The 18,876-nt window shown below is 47.2% G+C and overlaps 1 protein-coding gene across 1 annotated transcript in view; it reads left to right on the top strand.

The window, feature by feature from the left end:
* Positions 1-11,466: 11,466 nt before the first annotated feature.
* The window catches only part of CHN2 (chimerin 2), a 193,648-nt gene continuing 186,238 nt past the window's right edge, over positions 11,467-18,876 (top strand). Inside the window, exon 1 of the mRNA XM_075922141.2 lies at positions 11,467-12,136. Within this exon, the coding sequence (XP_075778256.1) occupies positions 12,088-12,136 (49 nt within the window). The 5' untranslated portion in view covers positions 11,467-12,087. The remainder of the gene's footprint in view (positions 12,137-18,876) is intronic.

Here is an 18,876-nt window from a genome sequence, read left to right as displayed (position 1 = left end):
AAGAACAAAAAATGGAAACACAGACTTCCTTTTCATGAGACAGTGGGACATGAACCGACCCCAGGACATCACAAAATAGGGTCTGAGTGGGAGGCTGAGGGATGGAGTATACAAACACTCACACTGGGCTGTAGGACTTCAAAGACAGTTCTTGGTCCTATAGCCCTGTCCCTCCAGAGTATGATCCAACCAGAGCTGGGCCCACTGATGGGGAGAACAAAAGGGGCAGTTGCTCTGGGGCTTGGCAATTTCAAAGGGTCTGGCTCTGGGCTCTTTAAATTGCTGCCAGAGCCCCCACATGGCATGGTCTGGGAAGCACTGACAGCAAGCTGGGGGAGGCACAGCATGGAGGACTGGCTGCTCTTTAGCCTCACCCCTTCCTCCTGAGGTCCTGCTTCCACATTATTAGATTTTAAAGTGAGCAGACAGATCACTGCTGTGCCCATGCGGGGGGAGGGGGAGGGAGTATTTGCGCCAAATTTGGTACAAAGTGGGCCAAGTGAGGTGTCAAGCAAAGCTTATGCTCTACTGATTATGTATATGCTCCTCATGTACTTGAATGATTTATATATATGAAGTTATGAATATGAGCTCTGTGCTTGCATTGTAAATGTTCTCTGTCTGGGAGGGAGCAATGGGCCTGGACTGTCTATTGTGAGGAGGGATTGTTCAGTCAATGACTATGCTAATTAGCACTGCTGATGAACAATGGTTCTCAGAGTGGTCAATACACACCTGAGGAATGCATCTGGAAACCTGCAAACCTGCCAGGGCACAATGGCTGCTGGCATGTGAAACACAGACAGGTCACTTGACCATGTGACCTGCTCCAGCTTGGGAGACATCAGGAATGAATATAAGATGCCATGAGGCGGTCTCCATATTGTCTTCAGTCTTGCTTCTGCTTCTGGATGCAGCCTTGCTAGGGAAAGAAAGACGAGAAGGATTGCTGACCCATCTAACATAGGATGTACACCAAAGGCTTCTAAGCTAGCAGTTTGTAACATCTCTGCTAAGAGCCTTGTCAAGAACTTAGTGATTGATGTATGTAATGTATTCTCCTTAATAATCTTACTCTCAACCTTTTCTTTCTTTTGTTAATAAACCTTTAGATTTTAGATTCTGAAGGATTGGCCCAGCGTGATCTTGTGGGTAAAATCTAAAACATGGGTTCCCAAACTGGGGAGAGGGGAGGTGCGTGCCCCCCTGGGGGGCATGAAGAAATTCCAGGGGGAGCATGAAGCAACCCAGCCAGCCACACCCCCCCCCGTGAATCCCACCCCAAGTTTTACTGTTATTTTTGGGGGGGGGGGTGAGGGTTTCTCAAAAATCAAAAAGGGGACGTGATGCCGAAAAGTTTGGGAACCATTGATCTAAAGTATGAATTGACCAGGTCTCTGTGGCTGGTTCTTTGGGATCAGGAGGATCGATTCAGGGTAGGTGAGATTGAGTTCTATAACCTCTCACTTGTGTGTAGGCCCAGGGCTGATTGTGGCACAGGGAGAGCTGGGGTGTCTGAGGGGTTTAGCTCTTGAGGCTTCCTGCTGGCTGGATTGGCAGCTGAAGCGCTGAGCGTGACTGGTTTGTGGCCTATTTGGGAAAGGTCTTCAGTCAAGGGCTGTAAGCTGCCCTGGTTTGAGCAATTCGCCCTGAGCAGACACCCTCAGTGGTGCCCAGACCCGGCCCGGTCTGTCAGGACCGGAATTGAGTCCCTCCCACATTGCTCAGGGCCTGGCGAAGTCTGTCACTAGACCTGAACCCAGATCAGAAGGAGGGAGGTTGTGGGGGAGAGACCTAGTCTCCTCCCTGAGGGTATGTCTACACTACAACGTTAATTCGAACTAACTTAGTTCGAATTGGTTAATTCAAACTAAGCTAATTCGAACTAACGGATCCAGACTAAAAAACTAGTTCGAATTAGCGTTTTGCAGGGCATCAGATGAGGACTTAGAGCGTGGAGCTGCTGTCTCAGGCTAGCCGAGGGCTGTGCTTAACGGGTCCCGACCCCCACCCCGGACAGACAGTTCTCAGGGGTGCCCCGCTTGCAAAGCAGTCCTGGCTTGGATTGCCCAGACTACCCACACTGGGCACATCAGAGCACTCGGCCATCAGACCGGCTGCACTTGCCGCAGGCTGCCATCTGGGGAGAGGGGACAATTGGGGGGCTGCAGGAGAGCTTCCACCCCCAGAAGCCCGCAGAGCCAGCCCAGTCCTCCCCATCAGGGGTGCGTACCCCATTCCTCCCTCACCTCCTTCCACTTACCCTTCCCTAACCCCTTTTCTTGATGTACAAAATAAAGGACAATTGTGTTCAAAAATGGAATCTGTCTTTATTGAACAAAATTGGGAGAGACTGGGAAAAGGAGGTGGGAGAGGGGAAGAGAGAGGCTGGGAGAGGGGAGGGCAACTAAAATGATCAGGGGTTGGGTACAGGTCCCATATGAAGAGAGGCTAAAGAGACTGGGACTTTTCAGCTTAGAAAAGAGGAGACTGAGGGGGGATAGGATAGAGGTCTCTAAAAGCAGGAGTTGGGTGGAGAGGGTGCATACAGAAAAGTTCTTCATTAGTACCCATAAAGAAGGACCAAAGGAAAGGAATGGGTAGCAGGCTTCAAACTAGTAACAGAAAGTTGTTCTTCACAAAGCAAAGAGTCAACCTGTGGAACTCCTTGCTGCAGGAGGCTGTGAAGGCTAGAACTAGAACAGAGTTTAAAGGGAAGTGAGATCAAGTCATGGAGGTTGGGTCCATGGAGTGCTATTAGCCAGGGGGTAGGAGTGGTGTCCCTGCCCAAGGTTTGTGGAAGGCTGGAGAGGGATGGCACGAGACAAATGGCTTGGTCACTGTCTTCGGTCCATCCCCTCCAGGGTTCCTAGGGTTGGCCGCTGTTGGCAGACAGGCTACTGGGCTAGATGGACCTTTGGTCTGACCCAGTACGGCCATTGTAAGCTCAGGGCTCAGGGTCGGGGGTCTCAGTGGACCACCTTGATTTTCATGCACACCTGCTCCTGGGTGGCCAGGCTGGCAGCTCTCCTGCCCAAGCCGGCCACTTTCCTGTGCCTAGTGCAGAGGTCGTGGACGAGGTCCACGATGTCCGCACTAGCCCAGGCGGGTGCCCGCCTCTTGCGGTCCCGGGCAAGCTCCCGGGAGCCGCCAGCCTGGTCCCAGGAAGAGGGGGAGGGCTGGGGGGCATCGGCTGGGTGGCTCGAGCCGTGCCAGGTGCAGGGTCTGCTGGCTGGGTGCTGGCAGGCTTGCACCTGGCACGGGCACCGTAGCCAGCCTGTGCCCCTTTAAGGGATCCGGGGCCGGGAGGGGGGCAGACGAGTTTCCCTGGTGTTGGCCAGAGTGGCCACCAGGGAAATCTGGGGAGGGCTAGCCTCCCACTAGTTCGAATTAAGGGGCTACACACCCCTTAATTCGAACTAGCTAGTTCGAACTAGGCTTAATCCTCGTAAAATGAGGTTTTCCTAGTTCGAACTAAGCGCTCCGCTAGTTCGAATTAAATTCGAACTAGCAGAGCGCTAGTGTAGCACCTATCAAAGTTAGTTCGAACTAACATCCGTTAGTTCGAACTAACTTTGTAGTGCAGACATACCCTCATGAGAGACTAAGATTATAGGCTGAGTCTGACTGCACTCATGGTTTGGTTACCTTTACTCTTCATCTTGTTTGGGACTGAGGGCAGGGAGAGGAAAGTTGCAGTTGGAAGTGATGCAGGCAGGGTAATTCAGAAGGCACATTTGAGGGCCTGACATTGTTGACCCACCTACAATTCTGGGTTGGAGCCTGGTGAAGCGACTAGGTCTGGATTCCCCTATCACTGTCTCCCACTGCAGGGGGGACTTGAACCATGAGTTGAATAAGGGATAACTGTATCTCTGATTAAGGGACAGTAAGACTGCTTCATCAGGAGAGGATACTACACCTAGTGGGACACCTCACCCACTCAGATCTCTGTTTCAAGTAGAAAAAAAACTTGGGTGTATTGGTTGATCACAGGATGGTTAGGAGCCACCAATGTGAAGTGGCTATGAAAAAGTCTAATGAAGTCCTAGGATGCATCAGGTGAGGCATTTCCACTAGAGACAGGGAAGTGTTAGCACCATTTTACAAGACACTGGTGAGACCTCATCTAGAATACTGTGTGCAGTTCTGGTCTCCTCTGTTTAAGAAAGATGAATTCAAACTGAAACAGGTTCAGAGAAGTGCTACTAGGTGGATTTAAGGAATGGAAAATATACTTTATGAGAGGAGATTCAAAGAGATTGACTCATTTAGCCTAACCAAAAGATGGCTGAGGGAAGATACAAAAATCAGAAAGATAAATATGAGGGAGGGAGAGGAGTTATTTAAGTGCCAATGCGACACAAAACCAAATGGATATAAACTGGCCATCAACAAGTTTAGGCTTGAAATTAGATGAAGTTTTTTAGCCACCAGAGGAGTGAAGAACTGGAACAGCTTTCAAAGAGGAGGGGTAGGGACAAAAAAATCTAAGGCTACGTCTTCACTGCGCATTGTTGCGCAAGAAGATATGCAAATGAGGCATGACGATGAATATTGCTGCACATCATTTGCATACCCAATGAGCCACCATTTTTGCAGAAGGGGCTTTTTCGTAAGAAGAAGCTATCTATACTGCTCCTTCTTGTGCAAAAAAACCCCTCTTGCGCAGGAGCCGTCCTTCACAAGAGGGGATTTTTGTGTAAGAAGGAGCAGTATAGACAGCTCCTTCTTGCAAAAAAGCCCCTTGCGCAAAATTAGGTATGCAAATGAGGCGCAGCGATATTAATCGCTGTGCCTCATTTGCATTTTTTCTTGCGTAACAATGCTCAGTGTAGACGTAGCCTAGCTGTTTTCAACACTTGTTAAGTTTTTGGAGGGCATGGTATGCTGAGACTGCCTACAATGGCATATAGCTGACCTACAGCTGGTAACAGCAAATATCTCCAAAGACTGGTGATGGGATACTAGATGGGGAGAAGTCAGAGTTACTATAGAAAACTCTTTCCTAGGTGTCTGGCTGGTGGATCTTGCCCATATGCTCAGGATCTGATGGCCATATTTGGAGTTGAAAAGGAATTTTCTCCCAGGTCAGAATGGTGGGGGGGGGGGGCCGAGGGGGTGTTCACCTTCCTCTATAGCATGGGGCATGAGTCACTTGCAAATTTAAACTAGCGTAAATGGGAGATCTTCCATAACTGAAAGTCTTTAAAGCATGATTTGAGGACTTCAGTACTCATTCAGAGGGTAGGGATCTATTACAGCAGGGGTCTCCAAACTTTTCAGCCCGAGGGCCGCATTAACTATCAAACAGCAGTTCGGGGGCCGACTACACACTTGAGGTCCAAATAAAAAACAATCAAAACATGGATGTTGTTTTTAATTATTTATTTAATATTATTTTATTCAGTTATTATTTAATAACACATTGATACACTACACATGAACACCTGTATTAGTGTGAATGGTGAAATTGTTTCCTGGATGCCAAAATAGAGCCCAGCCCACTAGTGACCTCATGAGAGAGCTAGCCAATAGGATAAGAACGCACTGGCCAATAGGGAGCAATTGTCCACGCCAAGTCCCAACCCCTCTTGCTGTGAGGGACGCGCAGAGCCCGGGCTCGGCCGTCAGTCCGCAGGGCGTGTGGCCGTCCGTTGGCGGCTCCGATCCCCCGCACCTCCGGCCGGGGAGTCTCGCTGCCCAGGGCAAGGGCTGTGCGGGTCCAGAGTCCCTCCTCCGTCCCGCTGGCTCCTCCGGCTTCCCTCTCCTGGCTGCCTGCCCAAAAGAAAGTGAGTGCCGGCCGCCCCTGTCCTTCCGGCCCCTCCCCCTTTTGAGCCGGCACGCACGGGGCGTGCCGCTCACCCTGGCGTCCCTGCCCCTTCTCCTCCTGGGTCCTGCCGCCTTCCTCGCCTGCCGCGCCTGCGGCTGTGCGCCCTCGCTCCCCTCCCCGTGGGCTTTCCCCTGGGCTCCGCTGCGCTGCGCCGCTCGGCGCTTCTCCGGGGGAAGGGCTGTCAGTGTGGGGAGTTTCTTCCCCACCCCAGCTCCGCGGCGCTGCGCCACTCGGCGCTTCTCCAGGGGAGGGGCTGTTAGTGCGGGGAGTTTCTTCCCCGTCACAGTCTCCACGGGCCGGATGAGAGGGCCTCGCGGGCCGCATCCGGCCCGCGGGCCGTAGTTTGGAGACCCCTGTATTACAGGAATGGTTGGGTGAGATTCTGTCAGCAGGATAGACTAGATGATCATGATGGTCCCTTCTGACTTTAAAGTCTATGAGTTTACAAGTAGTCTCTGTCATCACAAGTGGTAGCCAAATCAACTAATGTTAAAGGCTCTCAGCAAAGTTAATAGTAGTTATGAAATACCTCTAGCCTTGTCTTCAATTAAAGGTGGAGGGTCAAAAAATGGAAGTTCACTGAAAATAATTATTTTTGTAGTACAGGGAAAGACTGTCTCATCTCTCACATCCTGAACTGCATCTATGCTTGCTGCTGTAAGCTACTGTGACACACGTACATAATTTATTCATACCACAATACAGTATGTGTCTGCTGTTCACTGGTATTTTAGTATCCTCATTAAACCTTGTGCTCATGAGTAAAACTTCCTGTTTCTAGGGAGTATACAAATGTGGGTTACATATTACTTATGAAGGTTTCTTCCTTACTCCCTTCCCCCTCACATAACATCAAAGGTTGAATAATGCATTTCCTGCCTTTCCTGGTAAGCAATATAAACATCAAAAGACATATCAGTGTTTATGACTTAGACAACACTAAATCTTTGAGTCAAATGTCACACTCTTCTTATGCAAGCTGTTTACATTTTTCTTTCTATAAATAAAGCAATTGGCCAAACTTTTTATTATTATTTGTATAACCAGTTGCAAACAGTTTCAAGTTAGGCAAAATATTCACTGTCAGGCAGAGATTGTTGGTTGTTTCATTTTGGGAGAAACTTCTTTAGCTAGGTTATGAAAACTCCATTTTATAATGTATATCATTGCTACTTTGTTATAATAACCTCAGTGGACTGATTCAGCCTAGTGTAAATCTGGGTTCTACCAGCATAATCCCATATGCTGACCTCCTGTAATTGGAAAGGACCCCATTGATAAGGCTGTGGAAGAATAACGTGGCTTGTCTCCTAGGCTGTGTCTAGACTACATGCCTCTGTTGTCAGAGGCATGTAGATTAGACACATAGGCAAAGTCAAATGAAGCCGCGATTTAAATGATCGCGGCTTCATTTAAATTTACATGGCTGCCGCGCTGAGCCGACAAACAGCTGATCAGCTGTTTGTCGGCTCAGCGCACTAGTCTGGACGCTCCCCTGTCGACATCAAAGCCCTTTGTCGGCAGCCCCGTTATTCCTCGTGGGATGCGGTTTACCGGGGCTGCCGACAAAGGGCTTTGATGTCGGCAGGGGAGCGTCCAGACTAGCGCGCTGAGCGGACAAACAGCTGATCAGCTGTTTGTCGGCTCAGCGCGGCAGCCATGTAAATGTAAATGAAGCCGCGATCATTTAAATCGCGGCTTCATTTGACTTTGCCAAAACAACAAATCTACATGGCTCCGTCGACGGAGCCATGTAGTTTAGACGTACCCCCAGAGGCCAGCATAGCTCAAAATGTGAGTAATAGGTGAGGAAGAGAGAATGCCCGGGTGCCTTGATCCAGCACATCCTTTTTGCAGCCTCTGTTGCCAGGGCTGTTAATCCTGTGGAACCCCTTATAAAACAAAGAGCTACCCTCTTTAAAAAAAAAAAGAAGATGACAATTCAAGTGTTTTATTTCCTTCGGTGAATTGTCTGGTGTTTAGTTGTCCAGGCTCACACAAGGATTTCTACCTTTTTGCAATGTCACTAGTAAATCCAGTCCAACATCAAGATAATAACAGTATTAAAGGGTGGAGTTTTACCTACCTAGCTAATAAATTTTTGCCTTTTAAACCACACCTGTATGAATTTAAAAACTGTTTTTGGTAACTCTGATGGGAGATCTTTTGGTGGAGCAATAAAAGAGAGGCCTAATAAGAGGCCTTTGAAACTGCAATAAAATTGTCTACTGTGTAGAAATTACAGTAAGAGTTAGTTAATGTTACATATGTAGTAAGCTTTATTGTCAAAGGAGAAGACAACAATGGAAGGCTGTTAAGCAAAACAAAAAAACAAAAAACAAAAACCAAAAAAACCAAAAGGAAAACAAAACAAACAAAAACAAATAACCTCTTGCCCCTGTCCTTTATGTTACAGTAGCACTTCAGAGGCTGAAGTCAGAGTTGTGTGCAGTTGTGCTGGGTCCTCTCCAAACATAGGCTCTGATTTTATAAACACATATGTGCCTAATTTTATTCACATGAAGAGTTCCACTAAAATCAATGGGACTTCCCATAGGGCTAAGTCACAACTGCCTCCGTGGCTGCAGGATTGTACCATAAAAATGAAAGAGAATTCCTGTCCCAAAGAGCTTATAATTAGGACTGATCAAAAAATAAGTATTCCAACCCACAAAAACCTTTGAATTTTTTTCCTGTTCTGAATTAGGATAAAAAGTTGAAATTAAAATAAAAAGTGAATTGACAGAAGCAAAATAAAAAACACATAAAAGCATTTCAATTAAAATGTTTCAATGATTTTGAAACAGTGCACTTCGATTTTGACCTTTTTTATTGGTATTAATAAACTTTATTTCTAAACAATTTAATTTAGAAAAAAAATCTGGCCATTTTTAACTTTTGGTAAGTTATTTGAGTAGGAAAACCTGTTGAAACTGACCTTTTCTATTAATACTTTCAGTTTTGACAAATAGATATTTTTCAGAAAAAAACCCCTAATAATTTCCTAAAAGATCTATTTAGAGTCTGTAATTGAATCCATATGAATGGATCCTTGAATCTGTGACTGGTACCATTTCGATAATCTCTTATAGGTCCCAAGAGACTTTGTACTATATAGATTGCAGTATAAACCTTTGGGATGCTCTTTTATTGTATTTTGTGTGCACATATGAACTCAACAATAAAAATTCTTGTTAATGTTACATTAAGGTTGCTTGATATAGAGTTCAAAGGCTTCTCTTTCACCATAGCAATTGGTCAATAAAAGATATTCCTTTATCCACCCTGTTTTTCTGAATTAAAGAAAGGTACAGAAATTCTTGGAATTTTTCTTCAATAAAAGCAGATTAAGGCCAATGTCATTTCTCAGAGTTTGAAATAGCTCTTTTAATTGACTAGACATTTCCCTAAACTGTATTAATTCATTTTTAAACATAGTTGGAAAGGATATGACATAGCCTCACATCTGCTGTATCACAAATTTCAACAATTTCTTAACCTTCAGAGTCACAACATTCCATAAACAGATCTGTCAAGTCTCATTGATTTTGGAGAAAGACTCTCATTGGAGTAATTTGGAAGACAAGTTATTTGGAGTATTTCATTTTTATAAGAAATGACTTTGCTTTGTATCTCTCAAGGAAACTTTTATAATCTCACTGTAAAAAAAGTATAACTCTTTCCCCACTTAAATTTAAACCTTGGCAAATAATGTATTATTAAGTGTAATTTTTAATTGTTTTAGCAACGTGTCTGAACAGATTATGCATTTCTTGAATTAATTTTTATTATTTGCCTAATTACTCCTGGTCTATAGCTAATTAATGAGCAATTCACATGAAGATTCAAAATCCAAGTTGTCTTGATTTCTTTTTTTGAATGGCAGTAGTTAACAGTGAAAGGAACAACATAACTACCTCCGGATCTTAAGGTCACTTATTCAGAGGGGATACTCATATGAATGGCTGTAACACCTCCAGGATGAGTATAAATTGGCAATCATCTATGGTGTGTCTAACAGTTTGCACCATGTGACACTTACAGTTCAGCAATCCCCTCTCTTTCCATATCCCATGAGTTCTTAAACTGGGGTCATACCCCCTCAGGAGTGGAAAATAGGTGTCAAAGGTGCACAAGAATCCTTCCCTTCTCATTTTACTCTCAGACTTTAAGCTTATCTTGTGAGACACCAGCAAACAAAATGTTTGACAAATAATCAAAAAATGGAAGACCTTTATGTTAGTGCTACACTGTCATTTACATACTATAATGGTTTGTAATAAATGACACCCGTTTAAAGTCTGTTTTCTCACTGTGTAAATTATACTTTTTTTTTTTTTGTAAAGAGAGCTGGAAACAAACATTCTATCATATGCAATCAGAAAGGTTCCTGTCATGGATCATTAGCAGAATTTGAAAGCTGAATTCTCAGATTCCTTGCTCAGACCATTACCACTGTAAGAATGAATATTATTGGTTATGTTGTCTAGCTACCAGTGGGTAATGGTTGACAAACATTTTGCCAGAAGTCACACAACTATTCAGTAGTAGAAAGCTGTAGAATATTGGTGTTCTGGTTCCTATCCCTGACCCTGACAGGGAAGTGTGATGTAGTGGTTAGAGGATGTAGTGGTTAGAGGATTTTGAAAGCATGTATATTGGGAATATTCATTCTGAAAGCCCATATGATTAGGCGGATAACAGGTGACATATGAGATCTGAATGCTAGTTCACACCTAAATCTGTCTGAAAAGACAGCTAATCTGTTTATAAAATGGAGGAGGCCTTTTCTTACCCATTCTGTGAATACAAGGACTTGGTAAATAATGACTGTGAAATGCATTGAAATGTAAAGAGAGAAGCCAGAATAGACAAGATCAGAACTCGTGATTTCCTTTTAGCTCAGTGGATTTTCTTTTGGTGATAGGGTATGTAGCTAAGTCTCTTTCTCTGCAGTGGTAGAATACTGCTTGCCTCCCTAGAGTAGCAAAGAGACAGCATGAAACCTTGGCATATACTGCAAAATCCAATACACGTGAGAGGGCTGGAAAAAACGGTTTGGTGGAAATGGCTTAGCACCACTGTTCTATCCCATGACATCTGGGGGCTTAGAATGGGTGACACTACAGTAAATGTAACTGCCATACTAGGTAATCAATTTCAAGATTTTAATGGTACCCACTGTATTGTGTTCTGGGCAGGAGAAGGAGAAAAAGAACACAAAACAATGGAGGGCAGAGGAAGAAGAGTTTGGTAAGAGAATAAGAAAAGGAGATATCTTGAAGAGAGGTAAGACACCCTAGGCAGGAGAGAGAGAAGCAGAACTAGAGGGAAGGAGAGAGAGAGGAATAGAAAGAGAAAAGGGGGAAATGTCCCCGCTCCCCCGCTCCGCTCTTACTGAAGTCATTCAGGTGTGTGCCTCGCCCTGGCGAAAAGGGGGAGCTGAAACTGAAAGACAAGGCGAGGGCAGCGCAGGGTGGGCGCTCTAAGGAGGGCGAGATGCCAAGCGCTCAGCGGATGCAAGTGCTAAACCAGCCACCCGGGAACAAAGACGCTCCTTAATCGCCGCCGCCCCTAGCGGGGCTTCCCGTGTCCCCGCTGGGAGCCGAGAGTGCTCAACAGGCACCCGCTGCCCCAGCGCCGAGCTCCGGCCCGGGGCAGAGCTTGGGAAGCGCCTCCCTGTTCCCCCCGCCTCCCATCCCGGCGGACGGCACCTGGAGGAGGGAGCCGCCCTGTGCCAGGCGGCAGCAGGCGCTGGCTGCTTCCCGCCTCGGGCTGCGCGCCTCAGACCCACCCTGCCTCAGGCAGGGGCTGCCAGCCCGGCTCGCGCCTTCCTTTGTGTGCAGCAGAGCCCGGCTGTCAGCGCTGCCCGGCAGGAGGCGGGGGCGAGGGCGGGAGGAGGCAGCTCGCAGGGGGGCGGCTCTGGCAGCGCTCACCGGGGAGCCTCCCTCTCCCACGCGCCCCCGGGCGGCGAGGAGGCAACTGGAAGCGCCGCGGGGCCTTTGCCCTGCCCCGCCGAGCGGCGGCCGCCGGCTGCACGCAGCAGAGCCCGGCGACGCCTGAGCGGCGCGCAGCCAAGCCGCCGGCCGCAGCTCGCTCGCTGGCTGAACAGGAAGCGCAGCCCGGGCGGCTGCTGCTCTGCGCGCTGCGGCTCCCGCACTTGGCCATGGGCTGGGGGCAGCGGCGGCAGCCGGCCAGCAGGAGCAGCATCAGGAGCTGGGCTGGGAGAAGCTAAGGGGCGCGGAGGAGGGAGGATGGCAGCGTCCAGTAACTCCAGCTTGTCCGGCTCTTCGGTTTCCTCCGGTAAGTTTCTCCCACCATCGCTGCGTTTTGTCGGCTCGGCAGGAGCCTACGGTACCTGCCCCCCCCCCCCTCCAGGGGTAGGCTCAGCGGCCCGGGGGCGGCGGGTGTGCAGCGCTTCCAGGCAGCGGGTCCCTTAGTTTGTTTCCATTGAGGGCGAATGAGCGGCTAGTGTCCCCCCGCTCCGCTCCGCTCTTTCCCTTGCAGCCGAGGACAGGAGTGGGGGAGGCTGCTGCGGGCCGGGCGTCCCTCTCACCTCGCTGGCAGCGAAGGGAAGGGAAGGGAGCGGGACGGGCACGCACGTTGTGGTCCCGGCCGGCTGGGGCAGAGCGAAGGCGCCTCCCGCGAGCGTGGAGAAAGTCAGATCCCCCCCCCCCCAGCTGTCCCCGCAGAGATCGGGCTGGGGCCTCCCGTCCCTGCGGTGCGATTGTTCCTCGGGAGCCTACCTACGTGTTGGCACTCGCCGTGAAGCCGGGACTGGGCAGGTCCGCTCCCTGCTTCGGCAGAGGTGTGAAAGGGGGCACGTTGGCAGCTCCTCTGGCCTGGCTTTTCCACGTCTAAGTGAGCGTGTGTGATGGGAATAGGGGAGGGCTTCCTCATGCTCCTTGTGGGGTTGTGGGTTATTGTGAAACGCGGTTTTGTCACTTTTCCTTTGCATTGTGGTAGTGCCCCGGAAGGTCCTTGGCCCATCTGAATTGCAGAAGACAAAAATCCTTGCCTCCAAAAAGTCTGTGCAATATACAAATTAGCAAAAGCCTGGCTGTTTCTTTTTGGGAGTTCATAATTCTAATTCAGCCTTGGTTGGAAAAGGTTTCAGAAGATCATGATTCCTCCCCCCTCCCTTTTTTTTTTAATGTGTGTAGGTGGTGGGAAGGCCCTTGAAACTTTTCCTCATTGTAACCTGCAGTCATGGCACGGGAAAGATTGTGATCCAGTGCTGTAGTTGATCATTTGGTCTAGTAAAGTAGCAGAACTGAGTTGAGAATGTTACTACTTCTATATCTTTGCTTCTCTGAGTATGACAGTTTTCTAATCACAACAGCATATTGGGAAAATAATTCCTTCATGCTTTCTTCTAGGCTCATTGAATCTTTATAATGCTGACTTTTTAAAAATTATGGTTGACAAGAAATTGGAAACAAACCATGTCATGGTAATTAAGAGGGAGAAACATTTAGGGGTAAATGTAGCTACTGTACTTGTGGTTTGGTGATTATGCTCTTTATTCTAAACTATCTTAAAAACCAGACCCATAATTCAGGCGTTTATTCTAACCATGAGAGATGTTTTACCAAGACAGAAATTTTATTTAGCATGCAAGCTATTCAGGGCAGAGATTATCTTCTGCTCTGTGTTTGTGCAGAGCCTAGCACGATGGAGCCCAGTTCTTGTTAGCCCTTATGCAGTACGCTAATAAACATATTTAATAATAATAACAAAGTCATTAAACAAATTAAGTTGTTTGGCTCCAGTGACAAGTATAAACGTTTAGCAAAAACCATATTTAACTATGATGATAAACATGACAATCATATTCCTGTGATATATAAAGAGGGATTAATGTATATATCTATGCTATACATGTGAGCATTTTCATAATATAATTTACTGCTTTTCACTTCCATACTTTAAAATGTTAGTTACTTTTTGTGGCTCTAGTTTTAACAAAATTATTTTTTAAGACAAAAGTCAGACAAAGAAAGTGCTGAGGTTCCTACATACAATAAAGTATCCAACATTAGCAGCCCCATCATATCTGACTGTGTGGAGCCACATTTTGGCTGTCTGTGGTTTCAGTTCTCAGAACTCAGCAAGTCTTAGAGCACTTTTTAAATATAATCTAACCAACCGCATATGCCTGGTTTTAACTTTGCTCTGACAGAATTATGTCAGAATTTAACTCACAAAGTTGAAGTTGTGCAAATGGTATATAATTATTATTTCTGCTTAGTGGAAGTGGGCAGGTTATTACATTTTAGTAATGGTAAAGGAAATGTGGTCTAGTAGTGATAGCAGAATGCAGGGGACAAAACTCCTACTAGCTCCACCATTGACTTGCTGTTTGACCTTAAATGAGTCATATACCATCTCCGTGGCGCAGTTACCCAGCTCTAAAATAAATGTATACACTAACCTATCTCACACAAAAGTTCAAAATTTAAATAAATTAATGTTTGTGAAATGCTTTAAGATTTATCCTCGCACTAGGATAAAATATATGTGCAATTCTAGGTAATTCGGTATTTGTCTACCTTAGGAATTTTCATGTTGTTTGCTATACTGGTGCAACTCTCCTAGGTGGATATGCTGTACCCAGGAGAGCCAACAGCCACATTTGGCCCCAGACAAGGTGTGGAGGGGTGGCTACTTACTCCCAGAAGTTGTGGGGCCTCGGGTGAAAGGAGCAGGGCCAGAGCAGCGAGCACACCATACCAGCCTCACTCCCAAGCCCTCAGCACCTCCTGGAGTACACTGCGTCACCTTTCAGCAGCAATTTAAAGGCCCCGGGGCTCCAGGCCTGCCAAGGCCTAAGCAGCAGACATGGCAGCTGGGAGCCCAGGTCCCTGAGGCAGTTGTGTCCCCCCTCCCCCCTCCTTGGTGGGCCTGGCTGAACCAGTTGGATACCAGATTCTGACCAACCTCCAGACAGTTGTTTGATTTGGGAGAGAACTTAAGTGGTTTCCTTTCCCCAGCGAGGGTTGCTAACATTGACTGAAGCTATTCTGGGAGTTTTTTTCCACCAACATGACATAATGTAATTTTCTTAAAATCTCTATTAAAATCTCTAGGATTGCTTTCAATAGTCTCCAATAGGGATGTTAATATATATCTGAGCACACAGTTAATTGTTGAGCCTGGGCTCATTGGTTACCCCTCTTGGTTACACACAGCCCCTTCATCCATAAAAGGCTATTAGCCAGGGGATAGAATTGGTGTCCCTGGCCTCTGTTTGTCAGAGGCTGGAGAAGGATGCTAGGAGACAAATCGCTTGATTATTGTCTTCGGTCCACTCTCTCTGGGGCACCTGGTGTTGGCCACTGTCGGCAGACAGGATACTGGGCTAGATGGACCTTTGGTCAGACCCAGTACGGCCGTTCTTATGTTCTTATCCCCTGCTGCTGCCTCTGTATCAGAGGCAGCAGCGGGGGGTGGGAGGAACGGGGAGGCAGTGTACAAGGAGAACTGGCTTTTAAGCTGGCTCCCCATGTGTGCCAGCTCCTGTGGAGCCAGCTGCCAGAGGCAGCAGCGTGTGTGTGGGGGCGGGAGGGAAGGGCGGGACAGGTGGGAGCTGGTACACAGGGGGAGCCAGCTTTTAAGCCACAGAGGCGGCAGAGTGGGGGTGGGCAGTTTGGAGCTCGCTCCCTGTGAACACTGTCTCCCAAGGAGCCACCTGACTCCTGTGCTGCTGCCTCTGATACAGACACAGCAGGTGCGGGGAACAGGAACAGGTTCCCCCAGCTCAGTCTCTGCAGGAGGGTGGGTTGAGGGGAGACCAAGGTGCAGTGGGAAATGGCACAAGCAGGTTTAAAGCGGTCCCTGCTTGCGCTGGTCTGACTGCTGTGCCTCTGCCTTTTGAATGTAGCAAAAGCCTGCTGATTAATTGAAATGTAACATTCCTAACTCCAGGCCAGTCCTGGAGGGTTGACACCCCTACATCCAGCACCCCTGACTGACGGATGTTCTAGAATTTCTGTTCTGTTTGTACCGGCCTGTGCAGGGTGAGCGCACAAGCTGGGGCTGGCCAAAATCTGGTCCAGAAGTATAGAAATATTACATGTTTACAGAGCAGTGATAGTGGAAATTACTGCTCAAAAAACAGATGAGAATAAGTTTGCCCTTCTAACAAAAATTTTGATGGGACAATTTTCTGCTTGTAGAACATTGTCTTCTTTCATGGTGGGTGCCAAACTTTGGTTAAAATTTTATAAAAGGTAAAGAGATGTCAAGTTTGAACATGTATCCGTTGTAATGATGATGTCCTTTATGTTCAACTTTGAGGGGAAAAAGAACTTTATGCCCACCAGTTTCCAAAGCCTAAAGACACATTTCTGTACTTGACTATTGGCAGAGTAACATTTTCTCTTTCCTAACCTCCCTTGCTTGTCAGAGAGGAGAACTGTACAATAATAGCTCAAGTACTTTTTGTTTGAAGGGGCTGCAAATAATTTTATCACTTGTCTTAGACATTTTCGGAGCTCAGTTTTGCTTTCAGATCTCTTCTGTCAGCTTCTATCAACTTCATTGGGAGTTGTCTATTGAGAACATAAATTGGTCGTCTTTCAACAGTCAGTCATTTTGATCATGCTTTACAAACATTAATGAATTAATACTCATAACACTACTGTTGTTTTACAGATGTGGAAACTGAGGTATGAGGCATAATCAAGGCTGCAGAGAATGGTAGCTTTAGAGCAGGGAAGGGGAACCTTTTTCAGGTCAGGGGCTTCTGACCTATAGAAAAATCAGTCGGGGGCCTCGCATAAGTGAGAAGCAAAAAAACCCAAACCCTCATTGGGCTTAAACTGCAGCAAAGGAGGTTTAGGTTGGACATTAGGAAAAAGTTCCTAACTGTCAGCGTAGTCAAACACTGGAATAAATTGCCCAAGGAGGTTGTGGAGTCCCCATCTCTGGAGATATTTAAGAGTAGGTTAGATAAATGTCTATCAGGGATGATTTAGACAGTATTTGGTCCTGCCATGAGGGCAGGGGACTGGACTCGATGACCTCTCAAGGTCCCTTCTAGTCACAGTATACTATGATTCTATGATTGACGTGGCCCCCCAGCTGAGAAGGAGAAAGACACTCTCCACATTCCCCTTGCACACCAGAGCCTAGGGGGGTAGGCTAATACATTTTGTGTGTTCCAGCTCCATGGGGAGGTAGTGGGGAACTTGGAGCACGAGCCTTAAGGGTGAGACCCAGGCAAGCAAGGAGCTGCATCTGGTCCCTGGGCCTTAGATTCCCCACCCCTGCTTTAGAGCCACGATTAGAATTCAGAAGTTCTTCCTAGCTTTGAAAGAGGGGGGAGAGAGAGATGTGCTCTAATTATTAGAGAATTAACATTCTCTAATACTGGTCTCTTGTAGTGCTACTGTCACGTTACTAAGTATAGTTTCAGTATTATTGATACTTGCTGGGGCCTGATCCAACTACTATTGAAGTTAATGGAATCTTTTCATTGACTTCAGCAGGAACTGGATAAAGACTTTAATGTGGAAGCGTGTGTAGAAAAGGTGGCTATTTTTGCTGTATTTCTTCAAATTCTATGTCAGTAGCATCTGAGAATTATATACACTACTCTTTAGGTCTGTTTTTTGAAAGCTAGTGACTTATGCCCTTTTGAAAATGTCTTTTCTGACTAATAATCCACATCTGGGAGTTTTTGAGGTAAAGGGGATATAGCTATGTGAAAAGGGGAAGGTAGCAGTATTAAGTGGTTCTTGTTTGTATTTGTTTCTGAAGCCTTGGTGGAGATTTGCACAGTGTACGGAGTGTGCAAATTACAATTACTTACACTCAGTGGGGCCGACAGCCACAGCAGACCCTGGGGCCAGGTGTGTGTGGGATTGCAGGCACTGTGCCCCAGAAGGGACAGGGCTAAGAGCAAAAGATGTGGGGCTGAGGATAGTCGCTCTTCACACCATCCAGACTGATGTTCCCCCCCGCCAGCAATTCAGAGTGGCCCAGAGCTTTGGCTACTGCTACAGTAGTGGCAGCTGGAGCCTCAGGCTCCTTTGAATTGCCAGGCCCCCGGGAAATTACCCTCTTGGGCCTCCCTATTGCTTGGCCTGCTTACACTATGAATGCCTTCCTACTTACACTGCAAATCTCCCAGGTGAACTGCTGTTTCACACCATTCCCACTCTTGCTGTCCTAAGGCCATCAGCAGCATCATTTCTTTCCCACCTCACGCCATCCTCTGCTTAAGCTGGCTCCCTATTTTTCGTTTCAGCCTTCTTTCCCTCCTACTCACCCTCCGCTCCCATTCATAGTCTCTGCATCTCTGCTTATTTACCCTTATTCTCCAACTCCAGAGTGATAGGGTTGCCAGGTGTCCGGTTTTGATCCGGACAGTCCAGTATTTGAGCTTTTTGTTCGGGAAACAAATTGAGAAAATATAAATGTTTGCTATTTTCTAAATAAGATGTAATGTAGATTGTGATGCAGTGTCACGTGTGTCCGGTATTTTTGTTGAAACCATCTGGCAACCCTACAAGGTGTGCAACAGGGCCTCCGCACACCAGATCCAGCCCATCACGCTGATTGATCCAGCCCACGGCTCTCCTGCTGCTCCCCTGCCTAAAGGCGAATCAAGACCTGGGGATGGAGAAAAGCGTAAAGTCTTCTCCCCCCGCCAGAGGGACATGGCACCAGATGGAAACACCAGCCGTATTAAAAAATTCTGGCAGTTCTCCCTAGTCACTGCATGCCCCCGGTGGGGGGGGCAGGGGACAAGAGACTTTGAGTACTCTCCCGCCCTCGCACCAGTCGGTCTGTGGGTGGGGGAGCACGAGAAGTCTCCTGTCCCCGCACCTTTTACTTGAGGCCCCACCCCTTCCGGGGTGGCCCTGGGCCCCTTCAAAGGTGAACCCTTTTAAAAATTATTGCCTATCCTTGCTCTAACTCCAGCTCTTCCCCCTTACAGCTCAACACTCCCTCAACATAGTGACAACCTGTCCATATCTCCCACTTCCTGTCCAAATAGTGTCCTTCCTGTTCTCTCCCTCACTCTACCCCCTCCC

This window comes from Pelodiscus sinensis, chromosome 2 (assembly GCF_052426305.1).
Source record: "Pelodiscus sinensis isolate ZL-2025 chromosome 2, ASM5242630v1, whole genome shotgun sequence".
Classification (NCBI taxonomy): domain Eukaryota; kingdom Metazoa; phylum Chordata; order Testudines; family Trionychidae; genus Pelodiscus; species Pelodiscus sinensis.
This window is presented reverse-complemented; position numbering and strand designations above follow the sequence as displayed.